General features: G+C 39.0%; 1 protein-coding gene across 3 annotated transcripts in view; it reads right to left on the reverse strand.

The window, feature by feature from the left end:
- Positions 1–19,642, reverse strand: part of LAMA3 (laminin subunit alpha 3) — a 2,187,360-nt gene that overhangs the window by 1,408,023 nt on the left and 759,695 nt on the right. For all 3 annotated transcript variants that reach the window (XM_044065357.1, XM_044065355.1, XM_044065356.1), the window contains exon 8: positions 14,613–14,731. In XM_044065357.1, coding sequence (XP_043921292.1) covers positions 14,613–14,731 — 119 coding nt within the window. The remainder of the gene's footprint in view (positions 1–14,612; positions 14,732–19,642) is intronic.

The raw sequence follows: 19,642 nt of genomic DNA on the forward strand, positions 1-19,642 counted from the left end.
TATATAACTGAAAAATGCAGCATACCTTCTCAAGTTCAGTAGCCTTCTGTGCAGATATATCCCAAAGTAATAGCCTCTTATGTTTCCTCCACATAAACAAGTCTCCTCACCTTCAGGTTCCCTAGCTACATGGCTGCCTTTTTATGGTTTAGATTCAGGGACTTAAGCATGGTGAAGATACAAATGAGGTGTGAACTCATTAGAATTTCTGAATCCCAAACATTTCAGATGTAACCATAGTTCAGGCACTCCCTCCATGTTTGTTGCTAATGGATTGCAAATGTGATTGATTACTGGTAGGGAGAAGGAAAACACAACAGCTATGCAGACTGCCCTGCCTCCAATGTGTGTTTCAGGTAAACAACAAAGTATATGTAAATAATTTTATTAGTGTTGGAAATGCTGACAACTGTACACTACTGCCATTTAATATCCTCACAAACTTTAAGGACAAGGATATGGAATGCCTTACAGACTGCACATCTCAGATTACTGGTCAGATAAAGGATGAACAACAAATACAGAGAGGCAAGACAGAGCTGCATTTTTGCAAGCAATAGTCATAAATGCTTATGTTATCACTCAGTGCACTATATACAAAATTTATACATGTACAAATAACTACTATGTAGTTTCTTAGTACTGTAGATGATGTTGCAGTTGGTTGTATGCAGAATGATTTCAGTTCCCTGCTGCATAGCTATTTGTGTGGCAAAGAGGGATAAGGTACCCTTACTGTTTTCTGAAGGTTCATTGCAGTAAGAGTTCAAATCCAGACCTACATAGAAATATTTCATGTGCACTAACAAACATTTTGTAGTGTTTATATCATAGATTGTTTTTCATCATTTCAAACACTTTTCCCTTTTATTTATTTATTTATTTATTTATTGCCATTGTGCGGTGCGTAGCTTAGAGCAAACTAGGGAACCTTAGAAAATTAATATCAGGTTTGGCTGTGCTTATCTCATTTGTGCGACACTTAGCAACATGCAAACTAGACTAGTGGCCCAAAGAAAAAGCAGACAGAACACCTGCACAACATCTGCAGACAGGGTACCTGTAACAGTTCAATGGTAAAAAGAATACATTGTTGCAATTTTGCTTTCTATCGCACAACACCATTGTGCAGGGTTAGCAAGGTTCTCCAACAGCTGCAGTAATGGAATACCTGCAGACAAGGTGAATAGCCAACAATTGAAAATGGATGCAGTCAATTAATTCTGTTGGGCACCACACAAACACACTAAGAGAATGTAAGACTAAGTAGGAAATTATGGAACTGTCATGCAACTACTCATGTGGCTGCAGATGTAAGTGTAGGGCTGGAGGACAGATGGTCCTAGGTTATAGAACAGGGTGTGCAACCTATTGTTACTGTTGTGACAGTGCAGTTTATAGCAATGAACTGTAAAATAGATAAGTGGTATTTCACCATTCTTGTGGCAAAATGTGTAAGTGGACTGTCATACACATGGTTATGGGTTCTAACATAAGATATTCCAGACATTTTTACTGTTGTTCCATTTCCCATTACATTCTCTTTCAAGTATAACATTTTAAATAGTAGAGATTATATGAATTATATGTTTGAGGGATAAAACACCCTTAGTGTGTTTTCAGATGTATGGCTGAGGGTATACTGTCTACTATATTTCTATAAGTATAATTCTGATATCTGGACTTGTATGGACTTCACAATTAAATAAGTTACATACACGGATGGATCTATATACAAGTACCATGTCAGGTCACACACATATATATGTGTAATACCTCAAATTGTCAGCTGTATTTATGAATGACCCCTGACTATGTCTGAACAGCACTTCTTCTGAGGCAAGGATGAAAAATCAATGCTGTGAAAGAAAATGTTTGGCCTTTATGCATAGATTTAAATCAAACACTTTAAAAATCAATTTTACCATTGTATAAAGTTAAAAACAAATGTGTCAGGTCATGACATTTATGCCTCCAGCACATGTCTGGAAACATAACTGACATAACAGTTACCTTCCACTTTTCAATAAATATTTCCAAGCTACATCACCAGATACCCGTCAAACTAAGGTCAAGTGTCAGATTAACCTTCCTATTTCAAATATTTGTGTCATCCCTGGTTGGTACTGCTGTGCTCTGCTTAACATCCCTCAAACATGGTTGGCATCACTGCTTTGGTTTACACACTGCCAGTAAACATGATAACTGGAAATGGTGGGAAAGCATCATTTTCCATTGCTCTAGGTTGGGTGTAAACATTGCTGGAGTTAATGAAGAAGCTGCCAAGAGTAGGGCACAGATGTGAATTGTCCAGGAGTCCAGGATATTTATTGGACTCCCGGTAAAGTACCATACACAAAGGCTTCTGCAGGGGGACTATTCTGGCTCCCAATACACATCTGAGGTGTGGAATAGTTTAGCTTAGGCTGTATTCAGTGCTACTGGCATCCTGTACACTGGAGATCAGTGTAGCTTCTCTTTGATGACCTACAAAGGTGCAAAAGGGATATCCTCAAACATTAGTTAAATGAATTTGAGACTGCAGACATCTCCACAGCTGTGTAATTATAACAATAAGAGAGAATTTGTAATACTTAGAAAGCTAAATGTAGGCAAGGCAGGTATGCATAATGCTCTTCTGTTCTTTTCTGTTCCTTCCCCAGCTAATGCCAACATGGATTTCAACAGACAGGCTCATTCTCCTTGATTGGATAGAATGAGGGAAGCAAGTGGTGTGTAAGCAGCACAAGAGAATTATTACTGTAGCTTTAAAAGTTAAAGATAGCTTTTGTTTTTTATACAGTTGTATCAAACTGAGCATGCATATCTTAACTGTAACAGCAAGTATGCATGCATTAGTCTGTAGCACAAACCAACTTTAGGAGTCAAATAGAAGACTGTAGTCAGAGGTTCTAGTTTCAAATACAATGAGTAACAAATATACAGTACTGCATTTCTTTACTAATATTTACATTAAATTAAACTCTATACAAGTGGCATAATCTGTATAATTGGAACATGTATATCTGCAATATTTGCATATTTCAAAGATTACTTTCAGTGATCTATAGTTACAGTGTGTGTGTTTGTTAGGAAATATACTTAATTGTAATACTTCAGATAAAATAGTTGTATACCTGTGTTAATGCATTGTATGTCACATATGATGGTACTAATTTTATCTGTTTTCTCTCACCCCAACCCATAGCTCTCTCTCTCTTTTATATGTGTCGTCAGAATATCTCCATATAATCCATGTGTACCAAATCACTAAATGCTACACAGCACAGTGAATTAGGACATTCCCAGAGGTTCAGCTTGTCCCTGCTCCGCTGGCTCCAGCACCAATGCCCAGCACATCTGGCAGCCAATCTGGCATCACTGCCTCTGTTGCCTCTGCACTACCTGTGCTCTCAGGTAATACTACCCCGGCAGCTGGTGCAGTGGTGCCCTCCTGGATCAGTGGTGGAGGTGGAGATTTCATCATCTGCCAGGAGATGCCAGGGTTGGTGTGTAGGGTTGTGCACTGCACCATTGGTATACATCTACACTGGATGGAGAGGCTACTCTCCCTCATGGTCCATAGGAGGAGAAGACATCAAGCACTCCAGCCACCAGGGGAATGAGTGGACAGTGATGACACTCCAGTGGGTGAGGACTCAATTCTCGCTGTCTCCATATTTGGTAGGCATGAGCCTGCGTGGTCCCCTCCCTCACCCCAATCATGAAGTCTTCCAACCTTTTGTGTCCATCTCCATTCCTGTCTCTTGTCTTGTTTGTCTTGTTTGCTTGAATTTGCTTCTTCATATACTCAACTTACCTGACCCAGAAATACCTACATCCCTTACCCAGCATTCCTCTCTTACTGAATTACAAAAAGAAGAAAAATGGGCACCTGTCCCACAAAAAAGTATCGTCCCATACATAGCTCCCCATTTCAAACATGTCTTCTTGACACACTTGATTCAGTCTAGTTGGCTATACAACATGATTACATTGTTGTCATCCCTCTCTCTGCTGGTGACAATCCAAATTCAGTTAATAGTCTGCACTTATCCATTTTTACTGTTCAAGAAATGTATAGCTATGGTTCTTACCTCCCTCCCTCCCTCCTGCACATTCCTGTATTGCTTTCCCTTTGTTCTTCCCCCTTGAGCTGTGGCACTTGCCTTAAATACAGAGTTTTGTAGTCTGTCTACTTAGGTAAGGGTTTTATTCTTACTGCAGTCAACTAGTGAGAGAGTGTATGTGTGTGCATGTGTGTGTGTGTGTGTGTGTGTGTGTGTGTGTGTGTGTGTGTGTGTGTGTGTGTGTGTGTGTGTGTGTGTGCATGTGTGTGTGTGTGTGTGTGTGTGTGTGTGTGTGTGTGTGTGTGTGTGTGTGTGTGTGTGTGTGTCTGTGTGTGTGTGTGTGTGTGTGTGTGTGTGTGTGTATGTTTGTGTGCACTTGCTTGACATTACAGATTGCCTTTTACACCAGCATGTGGGACACTGCTATTACCATATTCTCATCACCAGACACTGCTAATGTCATCAGCTATATCTGATTTGTGAATGTGTACTATTCCCAGCAGGGCAGGGGCAGAGACTTGCCTGGGAGTCCAGGCATAGGTCAACTCATCCTGTAAAATACAGATTACAGTGACATGGCTTTCAGTCTATCCAGATACATCATGACATGGTTTCTAGGCCCTGTGTTTTTTTGGTGAGAAACCTGTATGGTCTCTTCAGCTGCTGCATATGTCTGGTGAGGTACATGCAAGAGAGAGCATTATACACTATATTAGTGCTCTGATGAAGTTTGAGTACAGTGCTGTAATATAATCCTCAGATCTGAATACAATGACATGTCTTATGATGTGCACAACAAAGGTTTTCAATACCAGTGTGGACACTTGGTGATCGAAGTTCAGATTGCTATGTATGTGTGTTCCCAGTGCTTGTGTCACTGGGTTTCAGCATAGTAAAATTGTTGTTGATGCTGTAATTAGCAGGGAATTCCATTTTGTAGAGAGCCAAAATAAAGACAATTTTGCATTTATTTGTAGACTGTGTGGTTTTGTCACCAATCATTTGTCTGTGTTAGCCCCTACTCTAGTATGTTATCATCATAGTTTGCCTCAATGATTGTACCCAGTATGCCAGAATCATCAAACTTGGTTAGCCAAAGGCAGTATACTTTAACCTAAACTGTCAAGAAATAGATTCCAAACAGGAAAGTGCCAAGCACAGATCTCTAGAGTACACCAGTGGTGGCAGCTCTTCTGGTACAGGTTGATTCACCAAATTTCAAACTATGTGTCCTGTCAATGAGCCATTTGGTTACCCATCTATTGATGTAAGGTTTAATCCCCTGGTAGGAGAGTTTCTCAATGATACCTGTGTAGAAGGTTGTGTTCAAACTTCAGGCCAGATCAGAATATCCAGTATGCACTATCTTACCTTCATTCAGACCTACCCCACAGAATCAGTGGGCTGTGACAACATCACAGATCACCTATCATGTTTCTCATCACATACACCATGGCATGACTTCAACACACTCTCCACACAAACTATGTTTCTGTAGGAGGGTGTACATCGATATGCATCCATCTGAGTTGGGGGGGTGACAGGACCTGATGCATGCATGTACAGACTGCATAGGAAATCGTAAACTCCTGTCAAGGATTTCACCTACCTATGACCCCCCCCCCCGATATGGGCAGTTGTTGCTAAGATCTCTAGTTTAGACAAGATCCTTTATGTCTAGTATTATATTTGGTAATGGGTACACATGGATAGGCTTGTAAAGACTTTTGGGTCAATAGCCTAGTAACCACTGATGAACCTATGAGCCTACAGACAAATCCTAACTCTCCTCATCTGTGAGGTAGACCAACATGTCATCATGGACCTTTTCTAAACTAGTAATAGCCTGTCTGTGTGCAACAGACCTGTGTGAGTTGTTAATGCTACATCATGTCTGTTACATCTGTTAGATGTCCTCAGACAGGTCATCAAGGGCATACATGATGACAACATTATCATCCTGTTGAACTTAACAAGCTCCAGGCATTTAACTCAAATCCACACTGGGGTATTCACTCAACACTGTCAGATGTGGCCATAAACACCTATATCACCAAGTGGGTAGACCACTGTATCACTTACATGGCATCTAAATATGTTGAAATGTGTGAAGCGACCTATATCTCAGGGCCAATGATCAGGTCTGCACATCAGGCTGACTGCTAGACCCTTTCCTGTCCATTATTTGACAGACATCACAGATGACATACGCATCCTGTATTCAAACAGCTGTCTGAAGGACTACAGATTGTGGGCAATCGTTGGCTCCAACTGTGATATTAGTTTAATACAGAGAGTATCAACACAAACCAAAGATTGCTGTCACAGCCATGACAACACCTGCAGTGACACAAAAACATGTTGGGATTTGTTACTTCATGAAAACAAACACACAGCCCAAGTATAATGTAGACATCACACCCTATAATCAGACCAATAGGTATGTGACCTGTGTCCTGTGGTACATTGTAAGTGGAATGTCCACCAGCATGTCGTCACAGTGCTGACTACTTACTTGTATGTAACACAACCACTTAGTATGTTACACCAGATGCATATGTGCTACCTGTTCTAGTGATGCACAATGCACATACGTAGCTGTTTGACAACACTGATGTCATGGGTAACATTCATGACAGTGTAAATTGTACCATATAAATCTGCCATGCAAACCAGTCAACAAGCCTGTATTGGTCATAATGGTGCATACAGGTATAGCAGTGCTCTTCCTAACACCTCCAGCAGATGTTACAGTGCCCAGACAGTGTGTGTGATTACCCTCAGAGTGCAGATATGTCATAATAATTGTACAAGTGTGTTTGCGCAAAATCATCTCTGATCACTCTAAATCACATATGTTATGTCAGAGCCAAGGATTACTGGTGTATTATTCTGATATTGTCCATGATTATGCTTGCTTCTTTTAATGTTGTCCATGAGCCTTTACCTGTGGCCTACTTGCTGGAGACCTCTGCTGAGATTATCCTCGTATTCAGGCAAATCAGTTTGCACAGCTTCACAATATGCACCCTGCCCCAATTACATGTAACCTCCATGATAGATGTCCTCTGCTTTGCTCATGTAAGGAAACTCATCTCAGACAGACATATTCCCCATTGGTTATACCACCTTGTGTGACAGTCACATAATACATATTTTCACTGTGAAGTCCCTACTATACCATATTTATATGTGATTTGCATTGCTGCTACAACTGTGTTCCACTGACATGCCCAAGTCTGCTGTACATTAGGAGGTTTCACATGCCCTCTTTCCCTGTGTTCATTCCTACAATTAATCTGTGTGTCCCTATTCAATATACACACTTCCCTTGAGTGTTTATTTTACACGGCAATCCATGTACCCTTACAATCATTTACACAGCATCTGTACAAAATGCCAAGAATACAATTTCACAATATTCAGCACTGCATACACTGTCTTGTACTGCGCTTGGACCATATACATAATTCATACCTCTCAAGTGTCAAGATTTTTGCAGACTGTCTAGATTTTTGCCTTGTGTATCTTTTGGTGTGCTCCTTATAAAATCTGTACTTTTCTGCCATATCACCGGGATGATCTCAAGACTTTGTCATGCAATAATTATATACATTTGAGTTTCGGACCTCAAATCCTTCAGAAAATGTATCTTCACACAAACCCTTTGTTATTCTAGCACATTTTTAAGTTTAGAAGAGCAAACATGTAAAATTTGTCTCTATTTCTGGGTCACTGTCCACCCATTATGTTGTGCTTTGTCCAGATTTCTTGCACTAATAGATTGAGAGCTATGAGAAATATTATATGTTAAGGCCTACTGATCATTGTGGCTTTCCGCACAAACCCCCCTAACCTACTGTGCTCTATGTTAAACAGGTTTGCAATCCATGTTGCATTACATGGTTTCCTGGCCCACTGTTGCCTGCCACAAAACCATGCTTATTTATGTTTAAACGTGGTGCGTGGCATGAATATGCAATTAGTGCTGCTCCTCACTGTGAATCACTGCCCACACATGTAAACTCCATGTAGGCTTCACGTGAAGCCTACACAGAGTTTACTGAATCCCAGGGAAAGACTTTTCCACATGTTAAAATGTTAATTATACAATGACAGATCATTGTTATTCAAAAATGTGCGCATTGATTGGACAGCCCAACCAGTGTGCCCATTGCAAATTGAGCATATATCAATAGAAAAAAGTCCAGCTGCTAAAGTGCCACTGAGTGGCCAGACTTTTCTATTGGAATATGCTATGGAGGTCAGAAATACAAGAAAAATCAGGTATGTTCTGCAAAGTAAAGAAAGAGAAGCATATCTTTCTAAGTTTTTAAGAACAATAAAATAAGTGACTAATTTTGGACCTATGATCCCCCATCATGTTCCACTTTGCTGTTAGAAAGTTGCTTGAAGTAGAGGTTTTCTGTTGGCATGTATTTTCTGAAGGCTATAAAGACTAAATCTCAAATGTCAGATATTGTTTAATAATGTCAACCCCAGTGTCTTGCTAAAAACCTATTTTTTGATTTTTTTATGTGGAAAAGACCAAAACCATGTGGCAAACATCTGGACGATACCCCCCCCCCAAATAAAAAAAAGCAATTTTGATTCTCTTTAGTACATTGCTTCTCTTGAACAGCACCCAAGTACTGTGCAAGCATAGGAATGTAACTCCCATATGCATGTGCAATAATCAGAAAATGCAGAACAGGAATCAGCCCTGAGGAACAAACTACAACTTCTTTCTTAAATAATATCACTGTATAATAGCAATAACCCATTCCTGAATGTCAGGATTGCTGGATTTTACCACCACCAAGTTGTGGGTCATTGCTTAAATAATGAATGTGATAAGTGGGATAAAAAAATTGACAGTTTGCATAACCTTTTTTGCAAATGTGACTCACAAAGCACATTTGACGATATCTACCCTGGCTATGTAAGTACCATCATTTTAGATATATATATATATATATATATATATATACATATATATATTGTTGACAACATGCAAGCCTGCTTAAAGTATACATCATGATATCATAAGGCTTTGAAAAAAACAACTGTTTTAATAAGCAGTATCATTTATTTGCTAAACTCTCATGATGTGTAGGTACGTGTAGGATATTGGGAATAAACAGAGGTTAGTCTCATTTATCCAAAATTAATTAATTCAGTGTTCAAGTATGTGTCAGCCCATTTCTGTCATCTTCACTAATCATGATGTGATGAACAAGTATACACTATCATGCACCAAATTATACAAATTACTTCTATCTTGGCCAGTTAAGCTGCTACTGTCCTCCAGTCATTATTGCTCCACTGACAAAGCTAAATGAACTCAAAGCTGGATCATTTTTTTTCTGATATACGTCTCTTTCCAGTGGCTACCCTGGATTCCTGCCTTTTACCTGCCCCACACTGGACCACTAAACTCACCAAAGGCTTTTATGTGCCACTGTCTACACCGCTTTAATGCTTGTAAGGATCCCTTCAGTTTGCATTGTAACAATATATTTGTGTAGAGCTATTTCCTTAACCTTTTCTATACCGTACTGCTCTCACTGTGGGAGGCGTTTACCCATGTAAGGCCTTTACATCCTTCATTCCTTTTTTCTATTTCAGTATTTCTCCCTCTGTCTGCTGCCAGATTTTTAATCTTGTCTCCCACTCTATTTCCTTGATACCTCTATAAGCCTCTTCTTTCTTATTTTTTCATAGTCTTTATATACTCTCCTGGTTTAGCTGCTTCTCTGTCTGCCTAGCAGTACATTTCTAAATTTGTTGCTTGCTTACTGTGACATTGTTTCTTCTGCTTTTTCTGGTGCATACCTCTCACTATAATTACTTTAGCAAACTTAACTTTTAACTTTGGTTCTTCTTCTCATTCATGCTGTTCAGTCAAACAGATTGTTTTCTCACTAGGCACTCTGTATGTGTGGGGTTGGGGCACCACTCCATTCTCCTTCACTCCACTTGGGATCACATCCCTCCCTTACCCTACTCCCAATTCTCACCCACCCTCTCTTACTTTACTTTTATACCCAAATAGGTAAACACCTATTCCCCAACTAATCTCTCCCCTTCCTGCCATAAATGGCCTATCACCTACTGTACCTACCTACTACATCTCCGACCTTTATCTAATTTTTTTACTCAAACTAAATAAACAATTATTCACTCCTCAATCACTTCCTTACCCAAGATCTTCCTCTTTGTTTTTTCTTTACACTATTCCTCATATAAATCCATTAACTGGCTCCATCACTGCTTTTTTATATGATTACCCATTCAGCATCTTAACTTATCTCTTCTTTCTTCCCTGCCCCATCTACTTTCATTTACCATTCCCTACATCTCATCGTAACATCTTTAACACCTCTTCATTGAATGGTTTCACTCTTTTATTCCTCTTTTATAAAATGTCTTTGCCTTATTCCTTTCCATTAACTACTGATAAAAATCATCCTTTCTCTTAACTCCCTATAAATCATTGATCCCTCTTTTCTCACTGATCACCTTACAAATATCAGTTCTTTACTCTACTACCTTATTATCCAAATTCTGTACTGCCATTTGAAAATATTTTTATACTAGTACTTTTCTTCCTATTCATACTTAAATGCTATACCACTCCTATCCCCATCATACTTTCTCCCACTCTTCCTCACCCTATTGTCTATACTAATTGCCCTCATACAATTCTCATTACTCCTCACTCCATTGTCTATACTAATCACCCTCATACAATTCCCATTACTTCTAGCCTTATTAACTTAACCTCGCCCTTGTCTTCAAATATACACTATTACATACCTTCTCTAATCCTCATAAACTAAAATTTAAAACAAACACTAATAATTCTAAACTTGCACTATTTTACTTCTTCACATAAACAATGTAACTCTTTGGTGATATCCATCCCAGTACTGGACCTATAACCGCTGAAGCCTCTCTTTCTTCTATCACACCAGCCTCTTTAAAACTACATAAAATCTACTCCATAATCATCCATGGTATTGTCAATAAATAAACTTAGCTTTGTTCTTGGATCACTCTTTATTCTCTATATATTTTAATTCGTACAGGGTTAAGCCACGTAAAAAATTCTGAGACCTGCCCCCAGTAATAACATTAGCCTTTCTGACATAATACAAAAAAAGAAAACAGCTGGAGGATTTACCATCCTATTTTCTAACATGCTTACTTTCTCTCCTTCATTCACTCCTACTCTTACATTCCACCCACCTCCTGCTCCTGAGCTCATCATCTTTAACTTCAAAATTTCAAATTAGTAGTCATAATGTATTATCTTTCATTGCCCTCCACATTCCCCCCTGGGAATAACATCCCTGTTCTAGAAGACGTCCTTCACTGAACATCTACTTCTATGTCTTCTGAAACAGCTACTCTCAGTAATGTCAACAATGACTGTAAAGCCCTTCCAACTGACTATCCTTCCAATAATGATAATCTCTTAGTTTTTCTCCGTTATTTACCTCCCCCACTTGCCTCAGCACTGCCTTGAACGATGGCTCTGTCCTGGACTGGATCTTAATCTCTAGTCCTCAGTACTACACTTCACCCAGAACTCTCTCTGACTCCATTAATGACCATCTTTTCAATTACTGTTAATAGAGTAGTTACACACCATCCCCCAAATGTCTTCTTTAGAGAATGTTGTAACCTTGCAAACTTCAACCAAGAAAAAGTCATCAATATTATATGATGCATTAACTGGTCCGTCCTATGCTTCCTTCCATTAGATGAAGCAATTTAACATTTAGTGCTATATTCACAATAATCTCAATAGCCTAGTCTCAATCAAAACTGTATTTGGACTGCAGGTTAGAGATTGCCTTCCCTATCAAGGATCAGAGTATAGGCAAAGGGAAAGAAATAAGAAGCTCCTAAATGAAAGTCCAGCTCTGGTAGAGTTCTTAATAGACTGTAGAACAGAAGCTGCTGTTAAAAAAGGAATAATTAGTAAAGCATATAAAATACTGCATGATAATTACAAGAATCAATCAGAGGAGCTTAGAAAGGATTGGGAAGACAGAGTGGATAAGCAATTCACAAAGAGACAATGAGGGGATATATGTACATCTCCCAAATATGCAACAAAGTCTAGAAGATTTAGGATCTTTGCCTGGAAGTGTTAACATAGGTATTTTTATACCCCAAGTAGACTCCAAAGAATTTTTCCTCAGGTGGATAGCAAATGCTGGAGGTGTGATGGGCAAGAAAGAAGTAACTGGGAATATATATTTTGAAGGTGTGATGAGCTGGTGGACTTTTGGGATTCCCTGCGGGCTGCTCTGTCAGAGATGCTGGGTGGGAGGATTGGACTGACTGGGGAGATGATTTTTTTGAGTTATGCTACACAATCAGAGTTGCCTGGACATGGTAAGGCCTTGCTGAGTCTAATTATAGTGTCTGCCAAAACAGCAATTACTAGACCAACTTTACTAGAAGTAGTGAATATAGTAACTGAGATAAACTGAGATAAAAACTGGAATTGGGATCTTTAGCAAAGGGAAGGAGCAAACTACATATAAAAAAATGGGAATTGTGGGAAACGTATATGCAGAGCAGGAATGAGGTTTAAGCGGCAGGATTTGAATGAGCTATATAATGCTTAACTGCCAATGACTAGAATGTTTATAAGTGATTAGTAATGTTTACAACTACAGTTGGTTCAATGGTGTCTGTGATGTAAACTGTTTACAACTAAAGTGATTTCATTTTGTATGTTTTTCATTTATATAAATGTAATACTGCCTTTGTCACTTGTAGAAATTTAATAAAGATGTTGGAAAAAATTGCCTAGTCTCCATTAGAAGAAAATGGGTAAAATCCAATTATGCACCTTGGCTGCCTTGGTGAACCAGGCCCCTAGTGAATAACATTGAAAAAGCTTAGAGAAAATGGACTAAGTCTAAACATCCCACAGACCTAAAACTTACCTCTCAAAATCATTTGATACAATTTTTCACCTACTATTGCTCTCTAAAATGTCTGCCCTAGGTCTGTCTATCACCACATTTAACTGGTTCTCTAGCTACTTTTCTAACTATCTACAATTTGTTAAATGGTGCTCTTCCTATCTCTCTTTCCTCCCAATTAACACTGATATACCTCAAGGCTCTATTCTTGGTCCCCTTCTCTTTAACATATTCAACACCACTACCTTTCTCATAAAGAAGCCACCATAATACAATATGTACATGGTATGACTCTCATATCCTCCTCTAATAAGCTCTTACATCTGCAAATCTTTACTCAAAATGCTTTCTGCAAAAAAACTTCTCTTATTTCTTCCTAAATCTATGTCCCCCCTTAAAGACACCTTCAACATTTCCTCTCGTGACAACACTAAGAATGGAGTTGTATCACATATCAAGCTATTCAGTGTTATAACTACTGAACATATGAAACCTGACTTCCACATTCATAACTATATATAAACTACTCATCAGAAGCTAGGTATGCTGTACAGATAAAAAAAATTCCTCACCATTGACTTTAGAGCAGCATTTGTCAGAACCTACCTCTTCCCTATTTTATGCATCCCCCCAGTCTAACCAATATACAGAGTTCTCTCTGAATTAAAATGGAGTTCTACTACAATAAAATAGCTTGATTTGCCACTAATCTGCCATCCATATCACATCACTGTATTATCCTCAAATCTCTAAACTGACTGGATTTTCCCTCCCACCTTAAGTTTACTTAACTCTTTCTAGCCCACAACATTTTATTTAAAACCAACATCCTGCTCTTCAATCAGCACCATACTTAATTCCTACCTAACCAGTTGTTCTTTGCACTCATCCAAAAAACATCTCGTTAATGTCTGCAAACCAATTGGTCAGTCGCTATACTCATGCTCAGTTGCAAGGACTTGGAATTCCCTCCCCTGAGCATTATACTAATACCTATGCTTCAGCAGCTCTTGCCTCTGCTCCTGCAACTCACATGGCTAATTACTCTCATAATATATTCTACCCTAATCTTTCTTCTTACTTTACTTCACATATTATACACATCTTCCCTTTTTCCTTCTACTTTATTACTTCCCTTACACTTTCACCTCCCATTTTTTTTTTCTAATACCCCCATTCTTCTTCAATTCTGTCCTTCCCTCTTAATTCAAATTTTCTTTCCCCTTCTTCTCTTACTTTATAAAAATTGCCTTCATATTGCTTATTTTACTTAACCTTTTTTATATGAGACATTTGGTACAGTTGTAAAATATTTCTTTATCTGTACACTGTTAAACATTCTTTTACCTTTATACACATTGTCTATCATTACTATGTCCAGATGTAATTTTAACTGATGTCATTTTATCATTTTTATATTCATATGTAACTTTAGTGATGTATTAATACTGTGGAACCTTTCTCCCTGGGCCTCCACTGAAAATGGGTTTCATTCCCATTTGGACCATCTTGGTAATCAAATGTCAATAAATAAAATACACAAACACTCTGACAACTCACAACAAATACAAAGCAGAAATATATTGAAATGTACCTGGCAATTAACACAAACACCACCTCCTTTGTACTCCCCATAAATGTTTAAACTTTCCTTCTGCTGCTCAACACCTGCATCATAGTAGCATTCACTGGAATGGCCATGGCAGTTGCAGCCTGCAGGAATAAAATTGAACATGTGCTTCATTATTTCAAAGATAACAATGTTACAATGCAGAAAATAATTACGATAAGGACGTTCCAATGTAACACTTCAGTTTTTCATGATAGTTGTTTTGAACATTAAGTTTTTAATTGCAATTACTCTTTAACAGCTGTAATAATTCAGAGTTAATCGTCACTTCACAAAAAGTATAAATAAGTAGATGCAAGTCAAAATGCAGGACAAGGCAAGTCACTGAATGACTTAAATCCATGTGCTGAAATTCACATCTGTGCAAACACACACATATGCATGCATGCACACACACACACACACACACACACACCCACACCCACACACACGTACCTACACGCACCCACATGCACCCACACACACCCACACACACACACACACCCCCACACACACACACACACACGCACACACACACACACACACACACACACACACACACACACACACACACACACACACACACACACACACACACACACACACACACACACACACATGGTCTGTAGGCTTCATCTAGAATCTAAAAAACAAAAACGGACCAGCACAACGATGATGCAGGCAAAAGTATTTATTAAAGACTGACTATCATAAAACAAAAATAAATGTTGAGCAAACCGGTTTCGGCTGAAAAAACAGCCTTCTTCAGTGCTGAAACAAAATTGAGAAATTAGTTGAACAGCTTGAAACATCCTGGTCTTTTATATATACACTCATTTAAAGAGGTATTGCCAAAAAAACTATGTGGATTGCATCTGATGCATCCATCTCTTAAAAAATAAAAATAAAGATGAAGAAATTAAGATATATAAATAAAAAAGATTACATAAAAACATTGCATGAAAAACATAGCATGAAAAACATAGCATGAAAAAGCTTTTGGACCTTTTGGTTTCTTGACAACTTTTTCTTCCTCAATATAAGGTACTGTAGACTGTGTTATTTGGCTATACTTCATGCTGCAACTTGCATTGCTTGGATTGCTGCAGGCTTATCTAAATCCTAAATTCAAACATTGTTTTCCTCACTATTGACATTGGGCCTGTCGTGGGTGTCTTTTGTACATATTGGAGCAACGGGACAACGTCGAAGTCTGTGGCATTATTTTGTTGGACATTTATTTTTCCGTTTCTGGGCAACTATTTCTACTTCAATATAAGGTGCTTTAGACTGTGTTACTTGGGCTGCCACTTGGATTGCTTGGATCGCTGTAGGCTTATCCAAACTCTAAATTCAAGCCTCGTAACTGTATATGGGTTTTGCGCGATTAAAATCACTTTCCAAGAATTGTTATCCTACGATGTATTCTGAACAAGGCGCAAACTCAAGATGATCCTGATGGTTCAATAAACACGGTTTTGATCACCATAAAAAAATATATAACTTACTGTGAACTAGGACATACTTGTGTTTTGCTGTCTGACAGTTCTAAAACACTGACTGTCTTATACATCATTTGGTGAACACACGCTCTGAGTTATAGTAATATTTGTGGACATTTTTTCTTATTTGGAGCAATAACAAGCTTTTTGTCTTTTGTCTCTTATTACATTTTTGCTACGGTGGAATTCTATACAAATTAACCATTAGTACATTGGCTTGGCATATGTTGGGCTCGTTTTAAGGTCATTTTCATTACTTATCGTTTTTCTAGTTTTTTTATACTAGCTAACCAATTTTGTTTTTTATACTGACATTCGCTGTGTGGCTCAATCGACCAAGCAATATTGATTTTTCAACACCATTGATAACTTGTTTTTTCAGGATACTCTTTGGGTATCAGGATCAGGGTTTTTCTAATCAACCAATGCACATGTTGCATGTTGCAAGTATTGTAGTTATTAAGGAACTGATGTATGTATATATTATATGTGGTTCCAACCCAGTTCTTATCCTACCCACAGTTTTTTAACCAATAATATTTGCATATGGTTTTGTACTGCAGTGATCTTGTTTGTGGAGCACAAGTGCACTTATAGGGGCCAGCAACCTTTACCCTATACACTATATATTTTGTGCAGGAAGTTTACACTATATTGATACTACTTCTTAGGACATTTATCCTTATTGGTAATCTCATTTATTTGGGACGAATGTCCATACAAATTTATGATTTCTAATATATCCAACAGTTTTTACATAATATTAGGGACAAATGTCTAGTTGGAATTAACAGAGAATTGTTTCACAAAATGGTAGCAGAGACGAATAGTCGGCTACAAGAACTATGTCATAATCTCATGATTATATTATCAGGTTTGCTAAGATTCAGTTTTTCAAAAATTAACCTGTATATTGCAGAGAGGTGGTAGTTTATGAGAGGAATTGTCTAACATATTCACATCTTATATATATGTATATATATATATATATATATATATATATATATATATATATATATATATATATACATTATTGGTCATATTATTCACTGTATGTAGATAGTGTTGGATGTGATTGGTGGCTTGCCCTGTGGGTGTGTATTGTTCTACAGATATTGGATCGCATGCAATACATAACCATATAGCCAAGAGTGAGTGACATATTCACTGCTTTTTAGACTTTTATAGTCTTGTTGGTAGGTTTAAGAGCTTGGTTGTTGCATTGTATACATCGGTTCTAATATGGACCTTAATGGTATCTTGAAAGGTCTATCAGCTGACAAGGACAATTTGGAAGCGTTTGGCTTCCATAATAGGGGGTCAACCAATAGTAACAACATTGAGTATGACTCCAAACAACAATGTGGATTCATGTTTCATAATTTGGCAAAAAATATGAAACATCTTAGGTCTAACATTTGGCACTTGAAGCTATTCAAGGCCTACAAATTAAAAGATATTACTCCTAGAGGTCTTAGGATCCATTTACAACCTCTTGTCTCTAATGTTGATGCTCAGTTCATAGGCTCATAGGTTCATAGGTTCATACTAGGCTATCTGCCCTAGGGCATTTATAAGCCTAGCCAGAGTATGTTTGGCTTTCGCCACCCATTTTAAATTAATTTTGCTATGCCCTTTTTCGAGGTTATTATACTGTGCCTCTGTCTAACAGTGACACAGAAGTGATACCCGGGGTAAACCTACGATCTCCCATCCACTCATCAAGATTCCTCTTGAAGAGAGTCAGTGAGGGACTCTGCCTAACCTGGACTGGGATTTTATTCCATAGTGAAGGGAGCCTCTGGGTTATGAATCTGTCCTGCTAGCATGTCCTATTTATTTCAGTGCTGAGGTTCAAGTCTCTCGAGCATGTAGCTAGATGGGATTTGGATTTTGTGAGGTGCAGCATGTCCCTTAATTCCGGGTTGGACATGGCCTTATACGTCAGGCACAGGTCACCTCTGAGCAGGCGGTATGCCACTGAGTAGAGCTGGAGTTTCTTTAACCGGGCAGCATATGGCATCTGTTTGAGCCCTTTGATCCTCTTGGTGAGGTACTTTTGGGGTCTTTCCAGTTGCTGCAGGTGTTTGGTAAGGTACATCCCAAAAGGGGTATTGTACTCGATTATGGGCCTGATGAGGGATGAGTAAAGAGGCATGATGACCTCCCCTAATCTAGATGTGAATCCCTTCATGATTAGGTGGGCTATATAAAATGTTTTTCTAACCACTTTGGCCACGTGGTTGTCAAATGAGAGATTGCTATCAACTTGGGTCCCCAGGTCCCTAATTACTTCTTCTGTACTTAATGGATTACCACCTATGTGGTAATTTGTGGGAACTTTGTTTTTGCCAAAGGGGATGACTATACACTTTTTGGCGTTTAGCTTGAGGCCATGGCTCTGGCACCAGTTGTCTGTTTCTATGAGGCCCTTTTGTAGGATGCTTGTGTCGGCTGGAGAGTCGATTATGGCGCCCAGTTTGCAGTCATCTGCGAAATTGGTCAGCCACAGTCCTTCCGTGTTGGCCTGTACCTCCGAGAAATATATACCAAACAAGAGAGGTCCCAGGACTGAGCCTTGCGGGATGCCACTTGTAACTGGTTTGGAGTCTGACATGGCTCCAGCAATTCTAACCATGTGGGTTCTGTCCTTGAGCCAGTTTGCAACCCATCTAGTGACATAGTGGTTTATATTTAAGCTGGTGAGCTTATCTATAATGCCCGAGTGGGGTATTGTATCGAAGGCTTTTGCGAGGTCCAGATAGGCTGTGTGGACCACCTTCCCTTCGTCAATGGCCTTGGTGACTGTTTCAAAGAAGTCAACCAGGTTTAAGAGGCAGGATCTGCCCTTAACAAAGCCGAACTGGGTAGGATCCAGTGTCTGTAAGTCCCCAATATCTTTATTTATGAGGTCCATGATGATCCTTTCCATAGCTTTGCAGACCAAGCTAGTCAGGCTTATGGGGCGATAGTTTCCAGCGTCCGTTGAGGCACCACCTTTGTGGAGAGGGACCACTGTTGCTGTACGCCACTCTTTGGGTACATATCCTGTAGTAAGGCTGAGATTGAACAGTAGTTTTATGTTTGGGTTTAGCTCTTCTTGGAGTTCATGTAGGGGCAGCCTGGGACACCGCCTGGTCCCATTGATGCTGTGTTTTTGCTTTGGAGAGGCGGCTCCCACCTGAGCATCTGAGATGTCAGGGGCAGCACTCTGCTGGGATAGATATTTGCCCTTTTGGTGGGGGGGGGGTTTGCGCTGAACCTGTCAGCTAGGATGTTGGCAACGTCTGTGGGTTCAGTGTATTTTTTGTCATTTTGGACTAATTCTGAGCATATCTGGGAATTCCCACCCAGGTTCCTAACATAACTAAAGAAAGCCTTGTGATTATCCTTAGTGTCCTGTGCAATTTTTCTCACGAAGCTGGCCTTTGATGATTTTATGAGTGCCCTTAGTTTTTTGCTAATACTGATCAGCGATGCCTTCCCTTTTTAGGATTTTGCTCTATCATGTAG

This window comes from Protopterus annectens, chromosome 3.part0, assembly GCF_019279795.1.
Source record: "Protopterus annectens isolate FY-2018-M chromosome 3.part0, PAN1.0, whole genome shotgun sequence".
Taxonomy (NCBI): Eukaryota; Metazoa; Chordata; order Ceratodontiformes; family Protopteridae; genus Protopterus; species Protopterus annectens.